Source organism: Spermophilus citellus, assembly GCF_964194105.1.
Source record: "Spermophilus citellus genome assembly, chromosome: 18".
Taxonomy (NCBI): Eukaryota; Metazoa; Chordata; class Mammalia; order Rodentia; family Sciuridae; genus Spermophilus; species Spermophilus citellus.
Genome location: NC_138200.1, coordinates 57,864,480 through 57,887,546, shown reverse-complemented (window position 1 = coordinate 57,887,546; position 23,067 = coordinate 57,864,480). Strand labels below are relative to the sequence as shown.

At 39.8% G+C, this 23,067-nt stretch overlaps 1 protein-coding gene across 1 annotated transcript in view; it reads left to right on the top strand.

Moving 5' to 3' along the window:
* The window catches only part of GLG1 (golgi glycoprotein 1), a 121,806-nt gene that overhangs the window by 92,884 nt on the left and 5,855 nt on the right, over positions 1 to 23,067 (top strand). Inside the window, exons 12-25 of the mRNA XM_081275015.1 lie at positions 1,461 to 1,598; positions 4,433 to 4,519; positions 5,805 to 5,867; positions 7,139 to 7,252; positions 8,300 to 8,388; positions 9,928 to 10,045; positions 11,688 to 11,780; positions 13,995 to 14,132; positions 16,440 to 16,563; positions 17,403 to 17,545; positions 17,743 to 17,844; positions 18,889 to 18,996; positions 21,907 to 22,027; positions 22,639 to 22,745. Coding sequence (XP_081131141.1) covers positions 1,461 to 1,598; positions 4,433 to 4,519; positions 5,805 to 5,867; positions 7,139 to 7,252; positions 8,300 to 8,388; positions 9,928 to 10,045; positions 11,688 to 11,780; positions 13,995 to 14,132; positions 16,440 to 16,563; positions 17,403 to 17,545; positions 17,743 to 17,844; positions 18,889 to 18,996; positions 21,907 to 22,027; positions 22,639 to 22,745 — 1,545 coding nt within the window. The remainder of the gene's footprint in view (positions 1 to 1,460; positions 1,599 to 4,432; positions 4,520 to 5,804; positions 5,868 to 7,138; positions 7,253 to 8,299; positions 8,389 to 9,927; positions 10,046 to 11,687; positions 11,781 to 13,994; positions 14,133 to 16,439; positions 16,564 to 17,402; positions 17,546 to 17,742; positions 17,845 to 18,888; positions 18,997 to 21,906; positions 22,028 to 22,638; positions 22,746 to 23,067) is intronic.

The window sequence follows — 23,067 nt, the reverse complement described above, 5'->3', positions numbered from 1 at the left end:
CCTGTACTAATGAGGCTTCTCTGACAATGCACCAGTTGGAACAGAAACTTCCACACCCCAGTCTCTTGGTATTTGCCCCATTGCTGCTTTTGGGTGTGGTTTTTGTGTATCCTTGGCTCTCAGTCAGCATTGACTGCCTGCTAGTGCCTCACTGGCATCCTGGTTGCTCTCCAGAAGGACTTTTTTCACACCTTCTGGGAGACCCCTACTTGCATACATGTCAGTTCTGCATTTGTTAGGAAAGCATGGCATTACTTCATGAGCTTGTTTACAAGTACCCCTTCTGAGCTCAGTGCCCAAATCTATCTGACTATCTAGGATTCAAAAGAGGAGGACTGAAGTAGAAAAATGTACTTCAGTTGCTATTAGTCTAACCCAGTTTTCTACAGCTATGTAAGAAAACATGGGACTTGTTTTACATTTTACTTCGTGTAATGAGCCTCTCATTAACTACAGGGGCTCCCAAATCCTGGCATCTAGCTAGTCACTATAGTAGGAGGTTCTAGCTCTTACAAATGAAGAAAGGGATGGAATCTGATGTGCTAGCTTTTTTTTTTTTTTTAATAAACACTTGAAGTATTGAGGTGAAATTCACAATATAAAATTAACCAGTTAAAAGAGAAAAATTCAGTGGCATTTGAAAAATACATTAACAATATTGTGTACCACCAGCTGTCTAGTTTCAGAACATCACATGACTCCAAACACTAAGAAATTAAATCTGTATTTCTTGCCTTAGGTGTGCTGCCTTCTTTAGGAAGAGACATTTGTACCTGTCAATGACAGCTTTTTATGGCCCTTCCAAAACTATCAGTTTCCACCTGCTTCACCTCTACTCATGCCACATAATTCATCTAGAAGGATCTGGCCTGGTCTAACTGGCTCCTGCAGTTTCCTGCCTCATTGTGAGGAACTGAGAATGAACTGAGCTCAGATGGAACTTAGTTCTCCTAAATCAAGTGTTATTCTTCCTGAAACAGATCTGATATTCTCTCCTACCCATAGAATGGCAAGTTAACTTTGCTAACCAGAAACTAACTAACCTAATCTGTATGAATTCAATTCATTTTTTAAAACATTTTTTAATATTTATTTTTTAGTTATAATTGGACACAATACCATTATTTTATTTATATGTGGTGCTGAGGATTGAACCAAGGGCCTCCCACATACTAGGCGATTGCTCTACCACTGAGCAACAACCCCAGCCCCTAATTTAATTCATTTTTATCAGGATATTTTATTATGCTAAATGTATGATCATACTTCTAAAGATATGGACTTTTAAAAGGCTCCTGGAACATGTAATTCTTATTCTGGAAGAGATTTGAGGTATAAAGTTTGGAAGATAAACTACAAAGATATTTTTTAGTTTCCTGAGAACAGCTTTGCTCTGTCTGGTGTCTTCATGTATATGTTTTGGTACTTTTAAAGTAAATTGTTAATTGTTTGTCACATAGCTCTCCCGGGAGTGCCGAGCTGAAGTCCAAAGGATCCTACACCAACGTGCCATGGATGTTAAGCTAGATCCTGCCCTCCAGGATAAATGCCTCATAGATCTGGGGAAATGGTGTAGTGAGAAAACAGAGACCGGGCAGGTAGGCAACTGGGCTTCCTGTTTGTTTTTTACTGTTAATGGCAATGTTTTATGACTTACAGTGAGATCCATCTTGGTGTTTGCTTTACAGCCTTGATTTATTATACCGTTCGTATTCTCTGTAGAAGAAATCCTCAGGAAAATGTTCTTTGGTCTTTATATCAAGAATAATTGTCTTTTTCCCAAGTAGCTACTTTTTTTCTATATTATGGTTACTATATTTTGTAATTGATTATTTTCCCTCTTTGTGTTGGTTCTTACAAGGCTTAGAGCCAAAGGTTCAGCTACCTCTAACTAGCATATAGGATTTCATAGTAGGCCTTCTTGTATCAGACTTGTTTATTGCTGGTTCCATTCCACTTTTCTTTTTTTACTCATTTTTAATTTCATTTTATCTTGCCTTTTTATTCCTGTTCTCACCTTTATAAACCACATTAAATCCTTCTGAAATAAGCAAAGTATTATTCATATACAAATATTGGTATGCATGAATAGTGTGCATGCCCCAGAACAGCACAAGATATCTGGAAATGGAATTATTTTTTCCACCTAGTTGACCAAATAGAGGCTCAGATAAGTAAAATGTGTTGACCACTTTCCTAAAATTCATGTTTAATCTGAGTGAGGTACTCATTCCCTTGTGTTATAAGCTCCCTGTAGAAAGTGCAAGGAACCGAGGGCCTCCCACATGCTAGGCAAGCGCTCGACCACTGAGCAACAACCCCAGCCCCGAATTTAATTCATTTTTTATTAGGATATTTTATTTATTTATTTATTTATTTTAAAGATTGATGTGGCTTGAGCCACATCCCCAGCCCCATTAGGATATTTTATTATGCTGAATGTATGATCATACTTCTAGAGATACGGACTTTTAGAAGCCAAGAGTTACACAGGCTGGGAATAGTTCCTTAGGATCATGTGCCTGGTTTGTGAGGGAAAGGGAAAAAATGGTACATGACTGGAGGTTACCTGGAAAGGAAGCGTTTTTTCTGTCATAAAGCAGGATAATCAGCAGTGAAGAAATAGCTACTTGTTTAAAGCCACATTAATATTAGAATAAGGAGTGAAGTCAGGCTGAATTTGTACAACTATAAAGCCCTTTCTGGAATTAAAGTATTAAAAAGCCACATGTATAGGAATTGGACATTTTAAAGAAGCAACGTGGCTGCCTACTAGGTCTATTTTCAGCAGTCTGCTGCCTGAATGTGCTGTAGTTCTCAGGGTTTACTGTTAGAAAATGCCTATAATTTAGCTTTCTGCTGCATCCGTCCAGTGGAACAAAGGACATATTGATATGGGATCCTGGGGAACAGTTTCCTTCATATTCCTCTGTAAAGTAAACATTTAGGAAGCTGTACATATTCACTGAGCAGCTAAACCTAAGAAAGGACTCCATAGATGAGGTTTTTTTCCTTAGCCATTTATTTATTTTACTCCCAAAAGGTTATTGCATTTTCCTTTAGGTTTTCCCCCCTTCCATTCTGATTATTGTATAATTCCTTCAACCCTTCTCCTCTCTTCCTATTCTAATTCTGAAACAGAAAGATTCCTGCAAAATGGTCAGTACATTAACCTGATCCCTTTACAGCACTCTTCTGAGAAGTAGCCATATTGCTTTGGGAAAGTGAGCTGATGTTGCACTTAAACCTCTGCTCCTCTAAGAGGAAAAATAATATACTAAGGCTACAGGGAAGCTTCAACTCAGTTTCAAAAGCGTGGACAAAATAGCTTTTAAAATGTGCTGGATCCTTTTAATGTGAATCCTAGATCTGACTTGTAGGAACTTTAAGCTCTACCCTGTATTCCAAGTCCTCTGTCCCCATCTACTTTGCCCATGCAGAGTCTTAACATAATTCATGCCTTTCACTATGAATTTATTGTCCTGTGATCATTATCAAATTGCAGATTTAATATGGAAGGTAAAAAATAATCAAAACACAGATTAAGGAGCTGGGGTTGTGGCTCAGTGGTAGAGTTCTTGCCTGGCATGTGTGAGGAACTGGGTTCGATTCTCAGCACCGCATATAAGTAAATGAACAAAGTAAAGGCCCATTAAAAAAAAAAAAAAAAAAAACAGATTAAGCCAGGCGCAATGGCACACACCTCTAACCCCAGCAATTCAGGAGGCTGAGGCAGAATGATCACAAGTTCAAGGCCAGCCTCAGCAACTTATCGAGGTCCCAAAGCAATACAGGCTACTTCTCAATAGTGAAACCCTGTCTCAAAATAAAAAACGGGTTGGAGATGTGGCTCAGGGATTAAGTGCCCCTGGGTTCAATTCCCAGTACCAAACAAACAAACAAAACCCCACAGATTAAAAGGGGAATGGCTGGGCTGGAGATAAAGCTCAGTTGGTAGAGTGCTTGCCTTGCATGCATAAGGCCCTTGATTCAATCCCCAGCACCACACAAACACACACACACACACACACAAAAAAAAAAAAAAAAAAAAAAAAAAAAAAAAAAAAAAAAAAAAAAAAAAAACCTGGAGTGGCAGGGTGTTGACAGAATGGAATAAAAGCCTGATAAGTTGTTTAGACTTTGAGGACCCTAAGTATGGATCTTGTTGGACTTCTAGATTTGGCCTCCTCTAATATTTGCATTTCTGTACTCCCTTGGCCCTCTTAAGTACCCTGCTACAGAGAGTAATTATCTTTTCAACAATCTTAGTTTGGTGAATCAAATTAAACTTTTGTGTTCTATTCAGTAAGATAGTGATAGTTTTAAGAGGAAAAGAAGGACCAGTTCAAAAGAAGTAGAAACTGGTATTCTCAACTTCTGTTGTTTATTTATGTGACTGATGAATACCAAGGGCTTGCCTTTTTATGCACAGGAGCTTGAGTGCCTCCAGGACCATCTGGATGACTTGGCTGTGGAATGCAGAGACATAGTGGGCAACCTCACCGAGTTGGAGTCAGAGGTAAGCCATATGCAGCTCCCTGGAGGAGATGGGCCTGCCAGCAGCCTGACCTTTTTGCTCAGTTCTGTTTCTGTACTCTTGAGAATATAGGTCCTCTGTCAATCAAAAGAAACCTAATCAGACCCTCCCCATTTGCTTCGTAAAAAAGTTTATTGGGTTGTTTCCTGACCCCTTCCCTCATTTCTCTAGAAAAACCCTGGATGCATTTGGCCCTTTGGTTTTCGCTACCGCTTGAGCCACATCCCCAGCCCCCTGGCCCTTTGGTTTTCTTCATAGAGTTATCACAGTGACTGGACCCTTAAGAAAAGCTAGCTCTACCCCTTTGATCTCTGAATCTCATTCAAGAGTAATCTTAAGTGTTCCTCATCTCTTACCCTTCTTAGCTCTTTTAGTTAGGTCATTTGTAATTTTCAAATGTAATAAAGTAAAAGCCTGGGGCTGCCAGTTACACTTGACATTTGAACACATGTTTAGCCCTGTTCCATCCTGAAACCCACTAAAATATCAAACATAAGATTTAAAATCTTCATAGGCACAGGCATGTTATCCAGAACTACAGAGATTATTACTGTGGTGGGGAGACAGCCAAAAATGCTAAACTTCTCTTATGGGGGCAAAAATAGGTAATTGTTCTTTTTTCATCATAAGCCTTTTTAGTACGATCTGAATTGTCAAAAATGGCATTACATAAAATTACATTTCTCGATCAATCCTTCTTTGCTTTCTAGTTTTCAAAAGCACATTGCTCTCTCTCATCTTGGGTCATCTCCATTCCCATTCTCATTGTCCCTGTGGGCTGATGAGGACATTCTCAGTTTGTCACTCTTGATGGAAGATGTTACTTCAGTCACTAGTGCTACCCTCTGTTGCTCTGTTTAAAGGCATTTTAGCAGGTGTTCACCAGAGCAGTGGCTCATCAACTGGTCTAAACTCAGTGATCTGGATTATGAGCTTATAAACAAAATCCAGTTATGCTGTTTTCATTTTGAACTGTGTGGTGTTTTGGAAACACTCTAGTATCATCATCCCACCTTTCTTAATTCTGTATCCTCTTTTGTTCAGGTACAAGGGGAATCTGCCTCTAGAAAATTTGCCTTTTAGAATATAATGAAGAAATAGTTCAGTGTATTTCTGCGACTGGGTAACTTAAATACTAGAATAGTTTCTAAATGCACATACTGGATTATTTGCCCATTGATGCTCCTGATTTAGAAGGAGAAGCTGCTATTCTTCTACCCCTGGCTTTTTCTAAAGCAGAAAGATTAATCTCTTTAATCTTCTACAGGATATTCAAATAGAAGCTTTGCTGATGAGAGCCTGCGAACCCATAATTCAGAACTTTTGCCATGTAAGTGATGTCTGGAGGAACAAGAATTAGAAATAGAACCAAATTCATTGAGACTCTGGTCCTGAGGGTGTTGAACTTATCTCTGTCTTCGGCATACATTCCTCCCAGGTGACAGGCATCTTTGACAAGTGAAAGCTGGAAACGTATGCCAGGCATGGTGGTGCATACCTGTAATCCCAGCTACTTGGGAGGCTGAGGCAGCAAATTGCAAGTTCCAGCCAGAGCATCTTTGTGAGCCTAGGTCTCAAATTTTTAAAAAGGGTGAGGGGTGTAGCTCCTGGTAAAGAACCTCTCTGGTATCCCCAATACCACCCAAAAAAAAGTTGGAAATGTAAACAATAGTTCAAGAGAGAAGGCTCACCCAGGCAAACCTTGTTTGATTAGCCTTTGTAGGCGACAATGTATGTGGGTAACATTGGTAGTAGAGATGCCTTCTATAAGAAAAGATACAAAAGGGATGCCCCTTTGTAGCATGGTTGAATTGTTAGCAGTTGTAATAATGACTGACTTCTCATATCAGCTATCTCCTTTGTACTTCAATGTTGAATGAATTCTGTTACTTTATTACTTACTCATTTGTTGAACTACCTAAATTGTGGTAATGAAATACACCTAGGAACTTTTAGGACATGACATCCAGGAGGCTATTAGATATTATCTCAAAAGCCAGCTGCTGGCATTATGTAAGGGCACTGAGTAAAAGCCCTCATAGTATATATTCTTGCCTCATGTACAATTTGCTGTGTAAATTTTGTCCCACTAAATGTTTATCTTTTGTAATTTCTCAGACTTACTTTGAATAATTTGGGGGCTGGGGTAACTGGGGATTGAACTCCAGGGCACTCAACCACTGAGCCACATTCCCAGCCCTAGAGACAGGGTCTGAGTTGCTCAGCGCCTCACTTTTGCTGAGGCTGGGTTTGAACTTGCGATCCTCCTGCCTCAGCCTCCTGAGCCACTGGGATTTCAGGTGTTCACCACTGTACCCAGCCTTACTTTGAGTAATTTTTTTAAAAATATTTTTTTAGTAGTAGGTGGACACAATACCTTTATTTTTTATATATGTGGTGCTGAGGATTGAACCCAGGGCCTCACAATGCGGGACGAGTGCTCTACCACTGAGCCACAGCCCCGGCCCTGAATAATTTTTTATTTATCTTTTTTATGAAAGCTTATAGAATCAATCCTATTTCACTTTTCCCAGAATAAGCTATAATTTTTATTCACTTAACCGTTGCAAATGAAGTGTAAGTTTGTGCTGTTTTCCCCAGGATGTGGCAGATAACCAGATAGACTCTGGGGACCTGATGGAGTGTCTGATTCAGAACAAACACCAGAAGGATATGAACGAGAAATGTGCCATTGGAGTTACCCACTTTCAGCTGGTCAGTGACACTGGCCTGTCAATTTCCTATCTTAGCTGCTTTGTTGACTACTGAACCTCTTCTTCTTTTGGAACATCAGAACAACTCTGCTGTTCCTAAAAAATCATTTTTTGCCAAGTATATGTCCTATTTTAACTGTTCTCAATAAATTTAGTTTTTCTCTAATGTGATTAGACACTTTGTTAGGCTCCTTGACATCAATGATAAATAAGACATGGTCCCTTTTCCTTAGGGAGCGTTTAGTCTAGGGAGAATAGAGATAAGTAAACAGGCATTTCCTGCACCAGTCACAGAACTCCTGTGAGATGGGTAGGCTTCTCCTTTAATGATTAGTGTCCCTGGAATCTCTTGTTTTCTGTTATCTGTTCAGTATAGAAGCCTTTTTTTCTTCTAAATCATGCAACCCACATCTGATAGTTGAGTAAAAAGTTAGACCATACTTTGTGGTTACACAGGTGACTAAGAAGTGTTTTGGTATAGCAAGTGCTTCCTTCAGGGAAAATGAAACTAGTAACCTGAGCACATTGACCTCTTCTCAGACATGTAGACCACCTGCCTGCATTCCATCAGGTTAATGAGTACCCCTGCCCTGTGGACTCTAGATTCGAGTAAGACAAAGAAACAAAAACAAGTGTACAAATGACTGTACAGTCTCAGGTCGTTTCAAGATGAAAAACTGAGGCAGGGGGTAAAGGGTGAAGGAGAAAAGGGGTTTCACCAGGAGGTACTAGAATAGAAACTTGAAGGAAGAGGCAGAGCAAATCCCAAAGTCCTCAAGACAGGACAGTTATGTAGGGTCCCATGAGCAGGCTTCTGAAAACTGTATGATCAAAATGTCACCCACCACTATTGACCACAAAGTGTATAAATTAGGCACAGTATGAGATTAGTATGAATAATTTAAAATAAAACAGATTAGAACAAAATAATAAAAGTTTTATGGATGATTTTTCTATCTCAATCTCTCTCAGTCTCTCAATCTCTCTCAATACTATAGATTTCAGCAAAATCACAAAGCTTCTGATTTTCTTTCTTATCATCTTTCAGGTACAGATGAAGGATTTTCGGTTCTCTTACAAGTTCAAAATGGCTTGCAAGGAAGATGTGTTGAAACTTTGCCCCAACATAAAAAAGAAGTATGTACCTCTTAATTGATCTGTTAGCTGCTAAATGACTATCCAGGATATCGGGCAGTAGCAGAAGCAGCCCTAGAGATCTTCTGTGCCTCTTCTTTGGTAGTATAGCCATACACTTGGATTGCCTTGACAAGTCATCTTCATAGCTCCCCAGAAGAACTCCCGGTGTGGGAGTTCTCATGAGGAGATACCATAGGCTATGGGGACATCATTAATTTTTCCAGGTTAATTGGTGAAACAGATGCAGATTGTATACTTAAGAAGTAAGCTTCAGGGCTGGGATTGTGACTCAGCGGTAGAGCGCTCACCTAGCATGGGCGGGACCCGGGTTCCATCCTCAGCACCACATAAAAAAATAAAGGCATTGTGTTGTGTCCATCTACACCTAAAAATATATATATATATATATATTTTTTTTTTTAAAGAGAGAGGGAGAGAGAAGAGAGAGAATTTCTTAATATTTATTTTTTAGTTTTCGACGGACACAACATCTTTGTATGTGGTGCTGAGGATCGAACCCGGGCCGCACGCATGCCAGGCGAGTGCACTACCGCTTGAGCTACATCCCCAGCCCAAAAAATAAATATTTAAAAAAAAAAAAAAAAGAAGTAAGCTTCAGTTGAGAGGAAAGGTGAACTTTTTCCCAGCATCATCTCATTAGTCACCTCTGCTAAAAAATAGCCACAGCTTTTACTGAGTTAGATATCTGGAAGAAACAGAAGCTTGCTTAACTTCAGAATTAGGTCTTAATTAGGATGCTGATAGACTCTAGCAGCATTACTACCCAAATTCTTCTGTATTGTTTTTTGAAAAGGCACACTTCTAGAACATACTTCCTCTCGTATAAACCAGGTTCCCATTTTGCATAGATTTCTGTACTTTCTAGGAATAAGTTTCATAGAATCTCCAAGACACAGGCCCAGAATTCAGAGCAGCATCCTCTGTGGTCCCTTGTTTGTTGAGCTGTCCTCGTATACATGTCCTTTTAAAAATGTGATCAGCATTTAGGCTGATTCTTTTTATGACATACAGTTGTCCCTCTCTATCAGCAGGGGATATATTTGAAGACCCCCAGCAGATGCCTAAACTACAGATAGTACCAAACCCCGTATAGATGCTGTGTTTTTTTTTTTTTACTCCTACTTACCTATGATAAAGTTTAATGTGTAAATTAGACACAGTATGAGATTAATATAAATAATTTAAAATAAAACAGATTAATAAAAAGTTTTATGGATGATCTGTCTCAATCTCTCTCAGTCTCTCAGTATTTCTTAGTACTGTAGATTTTAGCAATCCCAGCATGTCTTTTTTTTTTTTTTTACAGTTTCTCTTTGGAATTGCCGGTGTCACTACTCTTACTTTGGGGCCATTAATAAGTAAATAAGGGAGAACTACTGTACAGTCAAATTACTTTTAGCATTCTGAAAAAAAAAAGACAGACTTACAGGAAAGATATTCAAACACATGGCGAAGATTATGAATTCTGGGTAAATGGTGTGGCTCCTTCCAATCTCACGCCTTCCCCTCTCTTGGCAGGGTGGATGTGGTAATCTGCCTTAGCACCACTGTGCGCAATGACACTCTGCAGGAAGCCAAGGAGCACAGAGTGTCCCTGAAGTGCCGTAAGCAGCTCCGTGTGGAGGAACTAGAGATGGTACTGCTTCCCATAAACCCCAGGGGCCCGGTCTTAGAAAGCTGGGGATGGGTGGGAACAAAGCCAAAGATTTTAGCAACTATTATTATGGTCAAGGTCGGAGTCACCTTGCTGAAATTTTACCATGTGGACATTAGCTTCTTGTCTCGATGTTTTGTTTTGGTTTTGAAGGATAAAGCATTTTTAACACACATTGGAAAACTAGCTCTAGGACAAGCTCTAGGGCAAGCTCTTAAGTTTGTTATAACAGTCATTAATCAATAATGTCCTCAAGGACTGAGGGTCTTTTCCTCTCTGTGGCATCAGCTTCATGCCAATATGGGTTTCACTCTTGGCTCCATACAGTGGCTGCCTGTGACACTGGACTGCCTATTCCACTACTCATCCAACAGGAAAAGGGAAAAAGAAATCTCCCTTTACCATGAAGTAAAGTTCCTTCCCATCTGTTGGATTGTGCCCACCCCCTAAGCAGCTTCGGTGTCCAGGGGACTGCCACACCATGCACTGATGAGTTTGCTTCTTATCAGGGTGGAATGAATTTGGGTCATATGCAGTGTACACTGTAGGAGGACATTTCTTGCTCTTGCTCTTCTTGTTTAAGTCACACCCAGATCTTGTTAAAAAAAAGATAAAATTTTTTTTTGTATGTTTGATGCTATGAATCATACCATTTCACCTCAGTCTAAGTAAAAATTAGTAATGGAGACCAAACATCATTAAATCACAAAAGTTGTCAGCTTTTCACATTCAGTGGCAGTGATTCATTCAATGATGATTCTATTTAAGTGGAGCTGGTCTGAATGTCCTATTATAATAGAGACTTGTTTTGAGCTAGAAACTTTGATTTCCTCATTTGAGCCTGTTTTGATAAAATAATAAAGGTAGAATCGTATATTTGCACTATATTTTAACTTTCTAATGTGATTTTCACATAGTTTTATTTCATCTCAGCAGTCCTCTGAAGGACTAGACATGGCATTTCATTTTCTAAGAAGGCTTAAGGCCACCTGCTGCATGGCCACACTGCTGCCATTTGTAGAAGTTGTGGTCACTAGATAAGATTTTAAAAAAAGATTCAACGGGGCTGGGGTTGTGGCTCAGCGGTAGAGCGCTCACCTAGCACGTGCGGGGCCCTGGGTTCAATCTTCAGCACCACATAAAAATAAATAAAGAAAGGTATTGTGTACAACTAAAGAAATAAAGGTATTGTGAATAAATAAATAAATAAATATTCAACCAACAAATAAGTCTATAGAACACTGACATTTCCAACCTAAAGAAGCTCACTTTCGGGCTGGGGATGTGGCTCAAGCGGTAGCGCGCTCGCCTGGCATGCGTGCGGCCCGGGTTCGATCCTCAGCACCACATACCAACAAAGATGTGTCCGCCGAGAACTAAAAAATAAATATTAAAAATTCTCTCTCTCTCTCTCTTTCTCTCTCTAAAAAAAAAAAAAAAAAAAAAATCTTTAAAAAAAAAAAAAGAAGCTCACTTTCGGGGCTGGGGTTGTGGCTCAGTGGTAGAGCGCTTGCCTGGTATGCATGAGGCACTGGGTTCGATTCTCAGCACCACATACAAGTAAATAAAATTTTAAAAAAAGAAGCAGCAGCTCACTTTTCCATGCTGACTCCCTCTTATACAGACAGAGGACATCCGGCTGGAGCCAGATCTATATGAAGCCTGCAAGAGTGACATCAAGAACTACTGTTCCACTGTGCAGTATGGCAATGCTCAGGTAACCTTTTGCTTTGGTTAACTGTAGAAGTCATGTGAGAGTGACATTGTGATGACTAATTCTTTGCTGGTAAAACATGACCCATTACATTCTGTTGAGCCTTACTATCTCCTTTATACCATACCAGACTGCCTTTCCCAGAGTTCCTCCCTCATACTCTTCTTTGTCCCATATTTTTTTCTCTTCCCTCTTTTCAGTTACCTCATCTTTCTCCACCTAATCTGCTTAATATAAGCTTCTAGTGATCCTTTAAGTTTCTCCTCCTCTTGATAGCTTTCCCAGCTCTTTTACCTTCAGACTGTTTTCCCATTGCACAGAAGTTCTTAAGAGTCAAGTAAGAATCATCTAGGGAAGTTATTTTAAGTACAGAAATAAGGCCCTCTCCAGAATTGCTAAGATGAATTATAAGCAAGTAATATTTTTTTTTAAATGTTCTCCTTGGGGCTGGGGATTTGGCTCAAGCGGTAGCGCACTCACCTGGCATGCGTGCGGCCCGGGTTCGATCCTCAGCACCACATACAAACAAAGATGTTGTGTCCGCCGAAAACTAAAAAAAATAAATATTTTTTAAAAAAATGTTCTCCAGTTACCCAGTACATTGCCATAGTGCTTTAGCTTTGAGATAATTTGTATACATTGTCTCATATCTACCATTGCCGGTGAAAAACCTGAGTCCATCTGATTCTCATCTCTTTGTAGTTTATCCATGTCTGATAGGGTTAGTTTTCTGTTTAACATTCTGTAATTTCAGTGTGATGTATGTGATGTAATTAGGTGCAGTGTTGTGTTTTCTCTAGCCTGGTTGGCTCTTTCAGTCTCAGAATCATGTCTTTCTCTGCTTCTGGGGAATTTTCAATCATTGTCTTTCAAAATTTGCTTTCCATTTCCTTCCTCCTAGAATTCCGATAACTATCTCAGTCTGTCCTCTGTATCTTATTTTTGGCCCAGGGTCTGGCCATGTTGCTGAGGCTGACTTTGAATTGGTAATCCTCCAGCCTCTGTCTTTTAACTTTTTTTTTTTGGGGGGGGGGCGTTGTTTGTTTGTTGTACGGGAGATTGAACCCAGGGACACTTTACTACTAAGCTACATCCCCAGTCCTTTTCATTTTCTATTTTGAGGGAGAGTTGCTAAGTTGCTGAGGGTCTCACTAAGTTGCTGAAGCTAGCCTCAAACTTGGAATCCTCCTGCCTCAGCCTCCTAAATGACTAACTTTTCTTTATACTTCCATTTTTGTCACCTTGTGTATCATCTTTCTTAATGTATTAGTTGGTGATTTTTTGGTTGTTCCTGGAAGATTTTGTGGAAGCCTTGGGACTTCATGCTGCAGCCCTAGTTATTGTAGGTAGCCTCCTATCTGCTTTCTTTCTCTTCATTTTTAATAATATCTCAAGGTTTGGTGTAAGGAAGGGAAGATTTCAAGATATACTTAATTTATACTTAATTCATTAAAATCTATCCCATAACACTTTATGCTTTTATTTAGTACTCAATTTTTTCCCATCATAGTTACTTATGATTGGCCCTATGAGACTGTGTTTGTCAGAATTAAGGATTGGGACTTAAGTCTTATCTAGCCTCTAACAATCCATTCTCATGTGATACATGATACAACTTCCTGGCTTATGTCTACTATCTAGTCAGGGTTGTTGCTCCAGGCACATGCAGAGAATCTAATGTATGCTCCAAGGAGACTCTTGATAAGAAACAGCTAGCTCTAGAAGGCAGAAAATCCAGGAAACCTGAGTGAGTTTAGACTCTAGTATAGCCTGCTTCTCAACCTAAATTTTTATACTATTTGGTTTGCTACTGGCCCTAAGGTTGTAAATCTATAACTCTCCTTGGGGAATAACTCTTGATTCATATTGCCTTGGAATTAGAAATGAAAGATACTTGAATAGAAAATGGGGCATGCACTAGGAACTGAATGCACCAGTCAAAATATATAGACTGTCCTGTAATCCTAGCAGCTCGGGAGGCTGAAGCAGGAGGATTGTGAGTTCAAAGCCAGCCTCAGCAAGAGTGAGGCACTAAAGCAACTCAGTGAGACCCTGTCTCTAAATAAAATACAAAATAGGGCTAGGGATGTGGCTCAGTGGTTGAGTACCCCTGAGTTCAATCTCTGGTACCAACCCTCCCCCCCCCAAAAAAAAAAAAAACATGGACTGTCAATCTTTGATCCATTCCCCAACTTGACCATATCTCTTATGTCATAGATCATTGAATGTCTGAAAGAAAACAAGAAGCAGCTGAGTACCCGTTGCCACCAGAAAGTATTTAAACTGCAGGAAACAGAGATGATGGACCCAGAACTAGACTACACACTCATGCGAGTCTGCAAGCAGATGATAAAGGTAAGGGCCAATTGTAGCATAAGTGAAAATAATAGCATAAATCCCTCTCCATTGCAACCTGTTAAACACAACCAAGATGGCGCTTCTCCAGATGTGATCCCTAAGCCAGTAGCATCAGTCTACCTGGCAACTTCAGATTCCTGGGCTCCACCCAGATCTGCTGGGTCAGACTCTCTTGGGCTACAATAGATACAATCTCCGCAAGCCCTCAGATGATGTGGATGCATATTCAAGTGGAAAACCACAGAACTGAGATAATTAGCCTCACTTTAGTCCAAGGCACAGGTAAATAGATACCCAATAAACACATGACTAGTAATTAAGGGTCAGTGTACTTAGCTACCATCCAGTGTGTTCCTATAAGATCGTCTCCCATATTCAAAGGGTTTTTCTGTTCTGCAATTCTTTGCTTCAGTTATTCTTTTAGTAAATATTCTCAGAAGTTTCTTTATCTGTCCACACATATAAAAAAAATTAAACTTAAGATCTAATTGCTGTGTCAGCATTTTCAATGCCAACTCTAATGTACCAACAAAAAAAATATGGAAAATAAATAAATAAAAGTTCAAAAAAATGCCAAGTTTCACCTACCAAATAAATTTCAAAGATAATTTTGAGCATTAAAAGTGTAAGTTTCAGTGGCTGTGGCTGTGGCTCAGCGGTAGCACACTTACCTGGTATGTGTGAGGCACTGGGTTTGATTCTCAGCACCACATATAAATAAATAAAATAAAGGTCTATCAACAACTTAAAAAGGTTTAAAAAAATGTAAGCTTCAGGGCTGAGGTTGTGGCTCAGCAGTAGAGCACTTGCCTAACACATGCAGGGCCCTGGGTTTGATCCTCAGCACCACATAAAAAATATATATATAAATAAACAAAATAAATGTATTTGTCCATCTATAACTAGAAAAAAGTATTTGAAAAAAAAAAGTTTAATTTTCTGGGCTGGGGATATAGCTCAATTGGTAGAGTGTTTGCCTTGCATGCACAAGGCCCTGGGTTCAATCCCCAGCACCACAAAAAAATTAAAAAATAAAAATAAATTAAAAATGTAAGTTTCTCTAGCTGGTCCTGGTCCAGGTGAGTCACATGGTTGGAAATGTCAGACACTGATTTAAGAGAAAGTTTTAAAATTTTATAAAAGTCAATACACAATCCACATTCCCATATTAGGATGTTAATAGATTATAATCACACATGCTTCAGAGACCTACAAACAGAACTGGCAGGGGAGGCTTGATTCTAGTGTCCCAGCCAGAGTTTATCAGGAACTGTGGCACTTAAAGACTCGTTGCAGGGGCTGGAGTTGTAGCTCAGCAGTAGAGCGCTTGCCTAGCATGTGTGAGGCACTGGGTTCAATTCTCAGCACCACATACAAATAAGTAAATAAAATAAAAGCATATTGGGCTGGGGTTATGGTTCAGCGGTAGAGCGTGTGCCTAGCACATGCAAGGCCCTGGGTTTGATGCTCAGCACCATATAAAAATAAATAAAATAAAAGTATGTGTCCAACTACAACTAAAAAATAAATATTTTTTAAAAATAAACATCAACAACTAAAAATAAGACTCGTTGTTTAGCAAATAGAGATGGAGGTCATTTCTATTATAAAACTGAACCCTAGTGACAGACAGTAATAAATGTACAGGGGCCAGACCCTCAGTGTTTGGCTGGATTATAACCCCTATAGTTAGGATGAACCAGATGAGTCTTTACCCCACATTCCTGTTCACATTGGTTGATGGGTAAAACCTAATTCCTAGGTTTTCCCACTGGATTTGGGTAGATAGGATTTGAGCACTCGATGACTACCTGGTACAATGTTGTATTCATACTCAAGCAATAATTAATTAAGCTCATGGGATTGCATGTAATTTAACATAGCCATGTAATCAATGCCATGTAAATTAGGAATCAGAGACATAATAGAAATGTGACAAATACAGTTGAGAATAAGTGAAAAAAGGGAACTTGAGGGCCTGGGTTGTGGCTCAGCGTAGAGTGTGTGAGGCCCTGGGTTCGATCCTCAGCATCACATATAAATAAATAAAATAAAATAAATAAATAAAATAAAGATATTCTATCCACCTACAACTAAAAAAATTTTTTTTTTTTTTTTTAAAAAGGGAACTTGAGGCCTGGTGATTACTCAGGCTTAGCTGTTCCTCTTGTGCCAAGTGATTCCTTCGCACTGCTTCTTTAATGAGTGCTCTCTTAGATGCAACAGTAAGATGTAACAATGATCACAGATGGATTAATTGGCAGATAAGGATAGCTGTTTTCATAAAACCTTGTTTCATTGCAGAGGTTCTGTCCAGAAGCAGATTCTAAAACCATGTTACAGTGTTTGAAGCAAAATAAAAACAGTGAATTGATGGATCCCAAATGCAAACAGATGATAACCAAGCGCCAGATCACCCAGAACACAGGTACCATCCTGCTTAACTCTCTTGGTCTCATTGAGTATAGATTGAAGGGTAACTGAGAAAGCCACCATCCAGTGTGCTGATTAAACTATATAGTTACCTAATTAAACTGCAGATACTTTACCACCCTTGGATTTTAAGAGAAGAGCTTAGATGTAAGCAGAGTGATTTTCTCCTCCTTTGAGGAGTATCCAGTAAGGATGGCATGACAGGAGAAACATGAAGCAAACATCTGGAAAACTGCCCTTGAGGAACAAGGGCTAGAGTTCCTTGGAAAAGGTAGTTTAGAGATAATAAAACTGCATGAGCATGTCAAAAGATATGGGCAATCTCTTTTAGAAAGAAACTTTGGAGCTGGGGATGTGGCTCAAGCGGTAGCGCGCTCGCCTGGCATGTGTACGGCCCAGGTTCGATTCTCAGCACCACATACCAACAAAGATGTTGTGTCCGCCGAGAACTAAAAAATAAATATTAAAAAAAAAAAAAGAACAGAAACTTCAGCTTTTGGCTGCAAGACCTTGTAGCTTAATATGCAATGTGTTGGATATTTATTTCTTGATGTTTTCAAAAATATCTAGTATAGGCAAGGCTGTTGCTATCTGTTTGTTTGTTAATATTGGCCACAAAACCCTGCACAAGTGCTCTTGAACCAAATTATATCACTGATTAACAGTGGAGTGAGAGCTCAGTACATATTTACTAAATGAATAGATTGTGTTTTAGTTATGGTCATTGACATGCAGTCATGGTCATTGCCCCTTTTCAGAAAGGTGGATTTTTAAAAATTGATGAACTTTTCTAGGTGGAATATTTTATCAAGTATTTACTGCTTCTTACTCTAGATTATCGCTTAAATCCTGTGCTAAGGAAAGCCTGTAAAGCTGACATTCCTAAGTTCTGCCATGGTATCCTGACCAAGGCCAAGGATGATTCAGAGCTAGAAGGCCAAGTCATCTCTTGCCTCAAGCTGAGATATGCTGACCAGGTAAACAGAAGGGCTCTCCACAGAGCTGTGTTTATGGAGCTGCCTCTGTCCCTGGGAGTGTTCTCTATGAAAGTCTTTAGTGCACCCCTGTTTTCCCAAGACCTTTTTTATGGCCTTCCCCAAGCCAGATAATAAGGGACTAAATAAAAACTAACAATCTCTGGTGGGCTGCTATATTCCCTCTTTGTCACATGTAGCGCCTGTCTTCAGACTGTGAAGACCAGATCCGCATGATCATCCAGGAGTCTGCACTCGATTACCGCCTCGACCCTCAGCTGCAGCTGCACTGCTCAGATGAGGTAGGATCGGGTGTAAAACTGTCTTTGGGTCTGGGTCTGCACAGAGCTGGTCAGAGAAGATTTACTGGAGAAAAGTTCTTTACTTTCTTTCTCTTCAGCCTTGAACTCATAGTTAGCTGCCGGCCCATTCTTTTACAGCTCTTAATGAATTCCAGGTTCTCTGTCCCTCTGAACTGCGCTTACCATTAGTTCATCAGACTGTCCCGTTGGCTTCATACTTCTCTGTTGAACAGGGTATTCTTTTATTATCACTTTCTACATATAATTTGTTCTTCCCTTCTCTTTATTCGGTATAGTTAAATCAGAACACCCCAAGATTTGCCATAAAAATAAAAGTGTTCTCGTGATAGCTCTAAGTGCTTATCTGTAGAAATTATTCTACTCATAGTTAGAAAAGGCCATGTGAAGAATCCTGTTTAAATACGTCAATTTGAGAAAAATCACAGCTAACGATGTTTCAAAGAACCTTACTCATAGAACTGTCCAAAGAAAGTTAAGTTTGTTATCTTCACTGTGGGCTTGGTTTAAGAACCCCTTTATGTGTGCTTCTAAGTTGTGAGTCTGGGTTAACTCTGAACTCTGTAAATGTTAAGTATTTGCTTTCAGTATTTTATTGGGCTTTATAACCGTCCTCATGTGAAATTAGGGACTAGCCGCCTTTGTTGAAGTCCTAGGACAGTGTGACTCCACAGCATAGAGATATGTACATTTACTAACTCAGTTCCATGTGCCTATCATTGTGAAGGAAAACAGAACCTAGGAGCCTGGCCTCTGCAGGGGAGGGTGTGTGCTCCACCAGCAAGCTGTTAGAGATGAGCTCTGGGCGCACATGGAGGATCACCATGTCTACATATTGAGAGGCCCAGGTTTCTGGTGATAGCAGAACATCCCTCACCTGTCACTCAGCATCTGGTCAGTGCAGTGAGAGAAGTCACCAGTAGTGTCCAGGGACTGTTGGACTCAGCAGGCTCATCTGTTCAGGAAGCGTTTTGCTCTTTTTTGTGCTCAGGAGAATGGCCTTGTTTTCTTTTGTCTCCTGAACAGATTGCCAATCTTTGTGCTGAAGAAGCAGCAGCCCAGGAGCAAACAGGTCAAGTGGAAGAGTGCCTCAAGGTCAACCTGCTCAAGATCAAAACAGAAATGTGTAAAAAGGTAACCATCATCACCTTTTTTTCTCTGCTTTTGCTTCCCCTCCACCCTTCTTTGAATCAGAATCTTGCTGTGTTTCCCAGGCTGACCTCAAACTCCTGGGTTCAAGCAGTCCTCCTGCCTTAGCCTCCACCGTAGCTGAGACTACAAACACTCTACTGAGCCTGGCTTTGCTCCCCTTTTTCTCTTCTTTTAATGTTATGGTCTGTACTCCTTAGTAACAAGATTGGAACTCTAAGCCTTCCTTCACAGCATTCTATGTGTTTCGTAAAACTTTAAACCTGGTCCTTGACCATTATCTCCTTTAACTTTAATATTCTTTCACATACACTAATTATTTGTAAATATGCCTCATCTTGCAGCTAGACCATTGTTTTTTTAATGTATTTTTTTAGTTTTTGATGGACCTTTATTTTATTTATTTGTTTATATGCAATTGAGAATCGAACCCAATGTGTCATACATGCTAGGTAAGTGTTTCACCACTGAGCCACAACTCCAGCCCACTAGACCATTATTTAAAGGCACCCTGAACAAAACAAAATGTTAGTACCATTTTATCGTTTCACACTCATGACAATCAATGAAACAAAGTATCTAGTTCATTTAAGAAATGTCACCTTATTAGCAGGGTGCAGTGGTACACTTCCGTAATCCCAGCAATGCAGGTGGATGGCAAGTGCAAAGTCAGCTTGGACAACTTAGCAAGACCCTGTCTCAAAATATACTAGAAAGGCTGGAATTGTGGCTCAGTGGTAGAACACTTGCCTAGCATGTGTGAGGCACTGGGTTCAGTTATTAGTGTTGCATATAAATAACTGAATAAAATACAGGTCCATTAATATCTAAAAAAAATTTTTTTTAATAAATACAGTAGAAAGGGTAGGGAATATAGCTCAGTGGTAGAGCATTAGCCTAGCCTGTGCAAGCATTGGGTTTAATTCCCTGTACCAAAAAATACTAACAATCAAATTATGCCTTCTAAGCATACATTATCTTGCAACACGGGAAATGCAGTTTAGCAGACTAGACCATTTAACAAGAGCCTGACTCAGTTTCACAAAAGGGCTACAGATGCTTTCAGGGATAAAGCATTTGTCTAACAAGCCCAAGACCCTGGGTCCAATCCCTGGTACTGCCCAGAAAAGGGCAAAGGAATTAATGTGTTTGACCTTTAAAAAAAATTAATCTTGTTTAAAAGAAACTTTTATTGATGTCATTGTTGAGTCATTAAGAATGTTGTTTACAAATTTTTTCATCTGCCTAAAATGTTTGATTCCACATGTTCTAAAAAATGGTAGGAGCTGGTTAAAAACTTAACTTTTCCTGCCGGGCATGGTGGCGCACGCCTGTGATCCCAGTGGCTCAGGAGGCTGAGACAGGAGGATATTGAGTTCAAAGCTAGCCTCAGCAACAGTGAGGCACTAAGCAACTCAATGAAACCCTGTCTCTAAAAAAAAATACAAAATAGGCCTGGGGATGTGGCTCAGTGATCAAGTGCCCCTGAGTTCAGTTCCCAGTACCAAACAACCAAACAAAAAAGTTTTCCTTTGACTCCTTTGTCATCAAGTGAACTCGTATAACTTTGGGCAGGATTATTTAGTTTTGTGTTATTGTCTTATAGAACTGCAGTCTTCCAATTGAGAACAAACTAAATTTTATTAAGAAAACATTTCTAAGGGCTGGGGTTGTGGCTCAGCAGTAGAGCACTCGCCTAGCATGTGTGCGAGGCCCTGGGTTCGATCCTCAGCACACATAAAAATAAATAAATAAAATAAAAAGGTATTGTGTCCAATTACAATTGAAAAATATAAAAAAAGAAAAAAGAAAGAAAGAAAGAAGACATTTCCGAAGTTGGGATGTAGCTCAGGGGTAGAGCATTTGCTTAGCATGTGCATGGCCCTGAGTTCAATCCCCAGCACCACAAAGGAAGGCATTTCTGGCCCATCTTTCCTCCTGTCTATAATTTCGTCATGCATAAATGGAGCATCTGTAGAGTTGATATTAGTTCTATTAAAGTGTTTACATTGCTGTTGCTCAGGATAGTAATGAATTCAGATAATTCCTCTTGCAGTAAAAGTAATATTCTGTCCATTCTTTTTTCCTTTTGGGAATGATAGAGGTAAAAGTGGAATATTTTATAAACAAATTGACCCATATTTGGGAATTTTTATATAGCCTATTACGCTGATTTTTACATTTCATGGTTTTTTTTCCTGATTTCCCAAAGTTAACAGAATAATTATATAACATCAATAAAAACACTACCATTTAGGTACTTTAAAATTATATAGCCAGGAGCTGGGATTGTGGCTCAGTGGTAGAGTACCCGCCTAGCACGTGTGAGGTCCTGGGTTCAATCCTCAGCACCACATATAATAAATAAGTAAAATAAAGTTTAAAAATATATATATATATAGACAGGCACGGTGGCACCTATAATCCCAGCTACTCTGTGGCTAAAGTAGAAAGATTATAAGTTCAAGGCCAGCCTGGGCAACTTAGTGAGACCCTGTCTCAAAATGAAAAATAAAAAAAGTCTAGGGATGTAATTCAGTGATAGGTGACTTGCCTAGCATGCACTAGGCCCCAGGTTCAATCCCCAGTGCTACAAAAATGCTGAGGATAATGATGATATCGATGATGACGATGACGACAATGATAATGGTAATGATGATACTGTAGTATACCAGAATGCCAAGAACCCATAGCTAATTTTCCAAGCATGTGTAGTTCCCAGCTTTCCATAGCATATATTGAATCTCTCAGAGGTGGTTAGTGAATTAAATTGGATGCCATGAATTTGCATTCTGTACATCATTGCCACATTGCCACCTATCTCATGTTTATAGACAACAAGTCTAATGCATTTTCTTTATAAAAGTTCTCTCTGTAATGCCCTTCCCTTTCCAGGAAGTGTTAAACATGCTGAAGGAAAGCAAGGCAGACATCTTTGTGGACCCAGTTCTTCACACAGCATGTGCCCTGGACATTAAACACCACTGTGCAGCCATCACCCCTGGCCGTGGGCGTCGTAAGTCACTGAATTCACTTTGGCCCTTTCTGAACTCACTTGGGAGAAGCAAAGGCTCAATCTCAGCCGTCAGTTGCTCCTACTCTGTTCTGTGGCTACAGCCTAACCGTAGACAATATCCCTCAGGAGCAAGGTTGATGCCTTTGTGCATAATGAATTTAGGAATAATCCTGAAGATTTGAGCTGACCTAACCATGGGCAGAGCTAAAGATCTAGTGAAAGGGGTGTTGAGTAATTTATCACAGAAGCAAAAGTTAAGTCATCATCATGGTCCTCTTCCCCTTCTCTTACCCAAACAAGGCTTCCCCAAGGGCCACAGTGGGCACAGTAGGCAGGTTCTGTGTAAGGCTGGAACCTGGGCAGGTGTAAGTTTGTTTCTAAACCAGGAATACCCAGTAAAAATTGGAGTGATCTTAAGAGAGATTCTGGACAGCCACCCTTCGAGTTACATCCCATCCTCGCCATGCTGGATCTTGGGTCTAGAATGGATTTGACTTTATTGAACCTGAAGATCTAAATTCTCTGGTGGTTGGATATCCATCCCCTGGCTTTATAGAAATGTTTCTGTTCTGTGTAGTTGCAGACTTTTTCTTACCTGTTTTCTCTCACAGAAATGTCCTGCCTAATGGAGGCCCTGGAGGATAAGCGGGTGAGATTACAACCTGAGTGCAAAAAGCGCCTCAATGACCGGATTGAAATGTGGAGTTATGCTGCAAAGGTAAAGACCTAGTGGAGTTCCAGAGTGACCATCTCTTCTGTCCATTTCCAGATGCTCTGAGGTATTTCCCTGGTGGTCTTGTCCTTGCTGGAAGACTAGCAGTAGGTATATTTGAGTGAGCCTTTAAAACTTCTTGACTGCTCATGAACCCAAAGCCATCTTATTCCTTTGGACTAGTTCTGTAAGACTTTGCCAGCACCACCAATTGCTTATAGCCCACCGCTGAAAAGTGAGCCACCCAAAGAGAAAAGGAACATCATGCCCATGGGAAAAGAAAGAAATCCAAAAGTCTTAAATCTCATTTTTAAAAGATTTACACAGT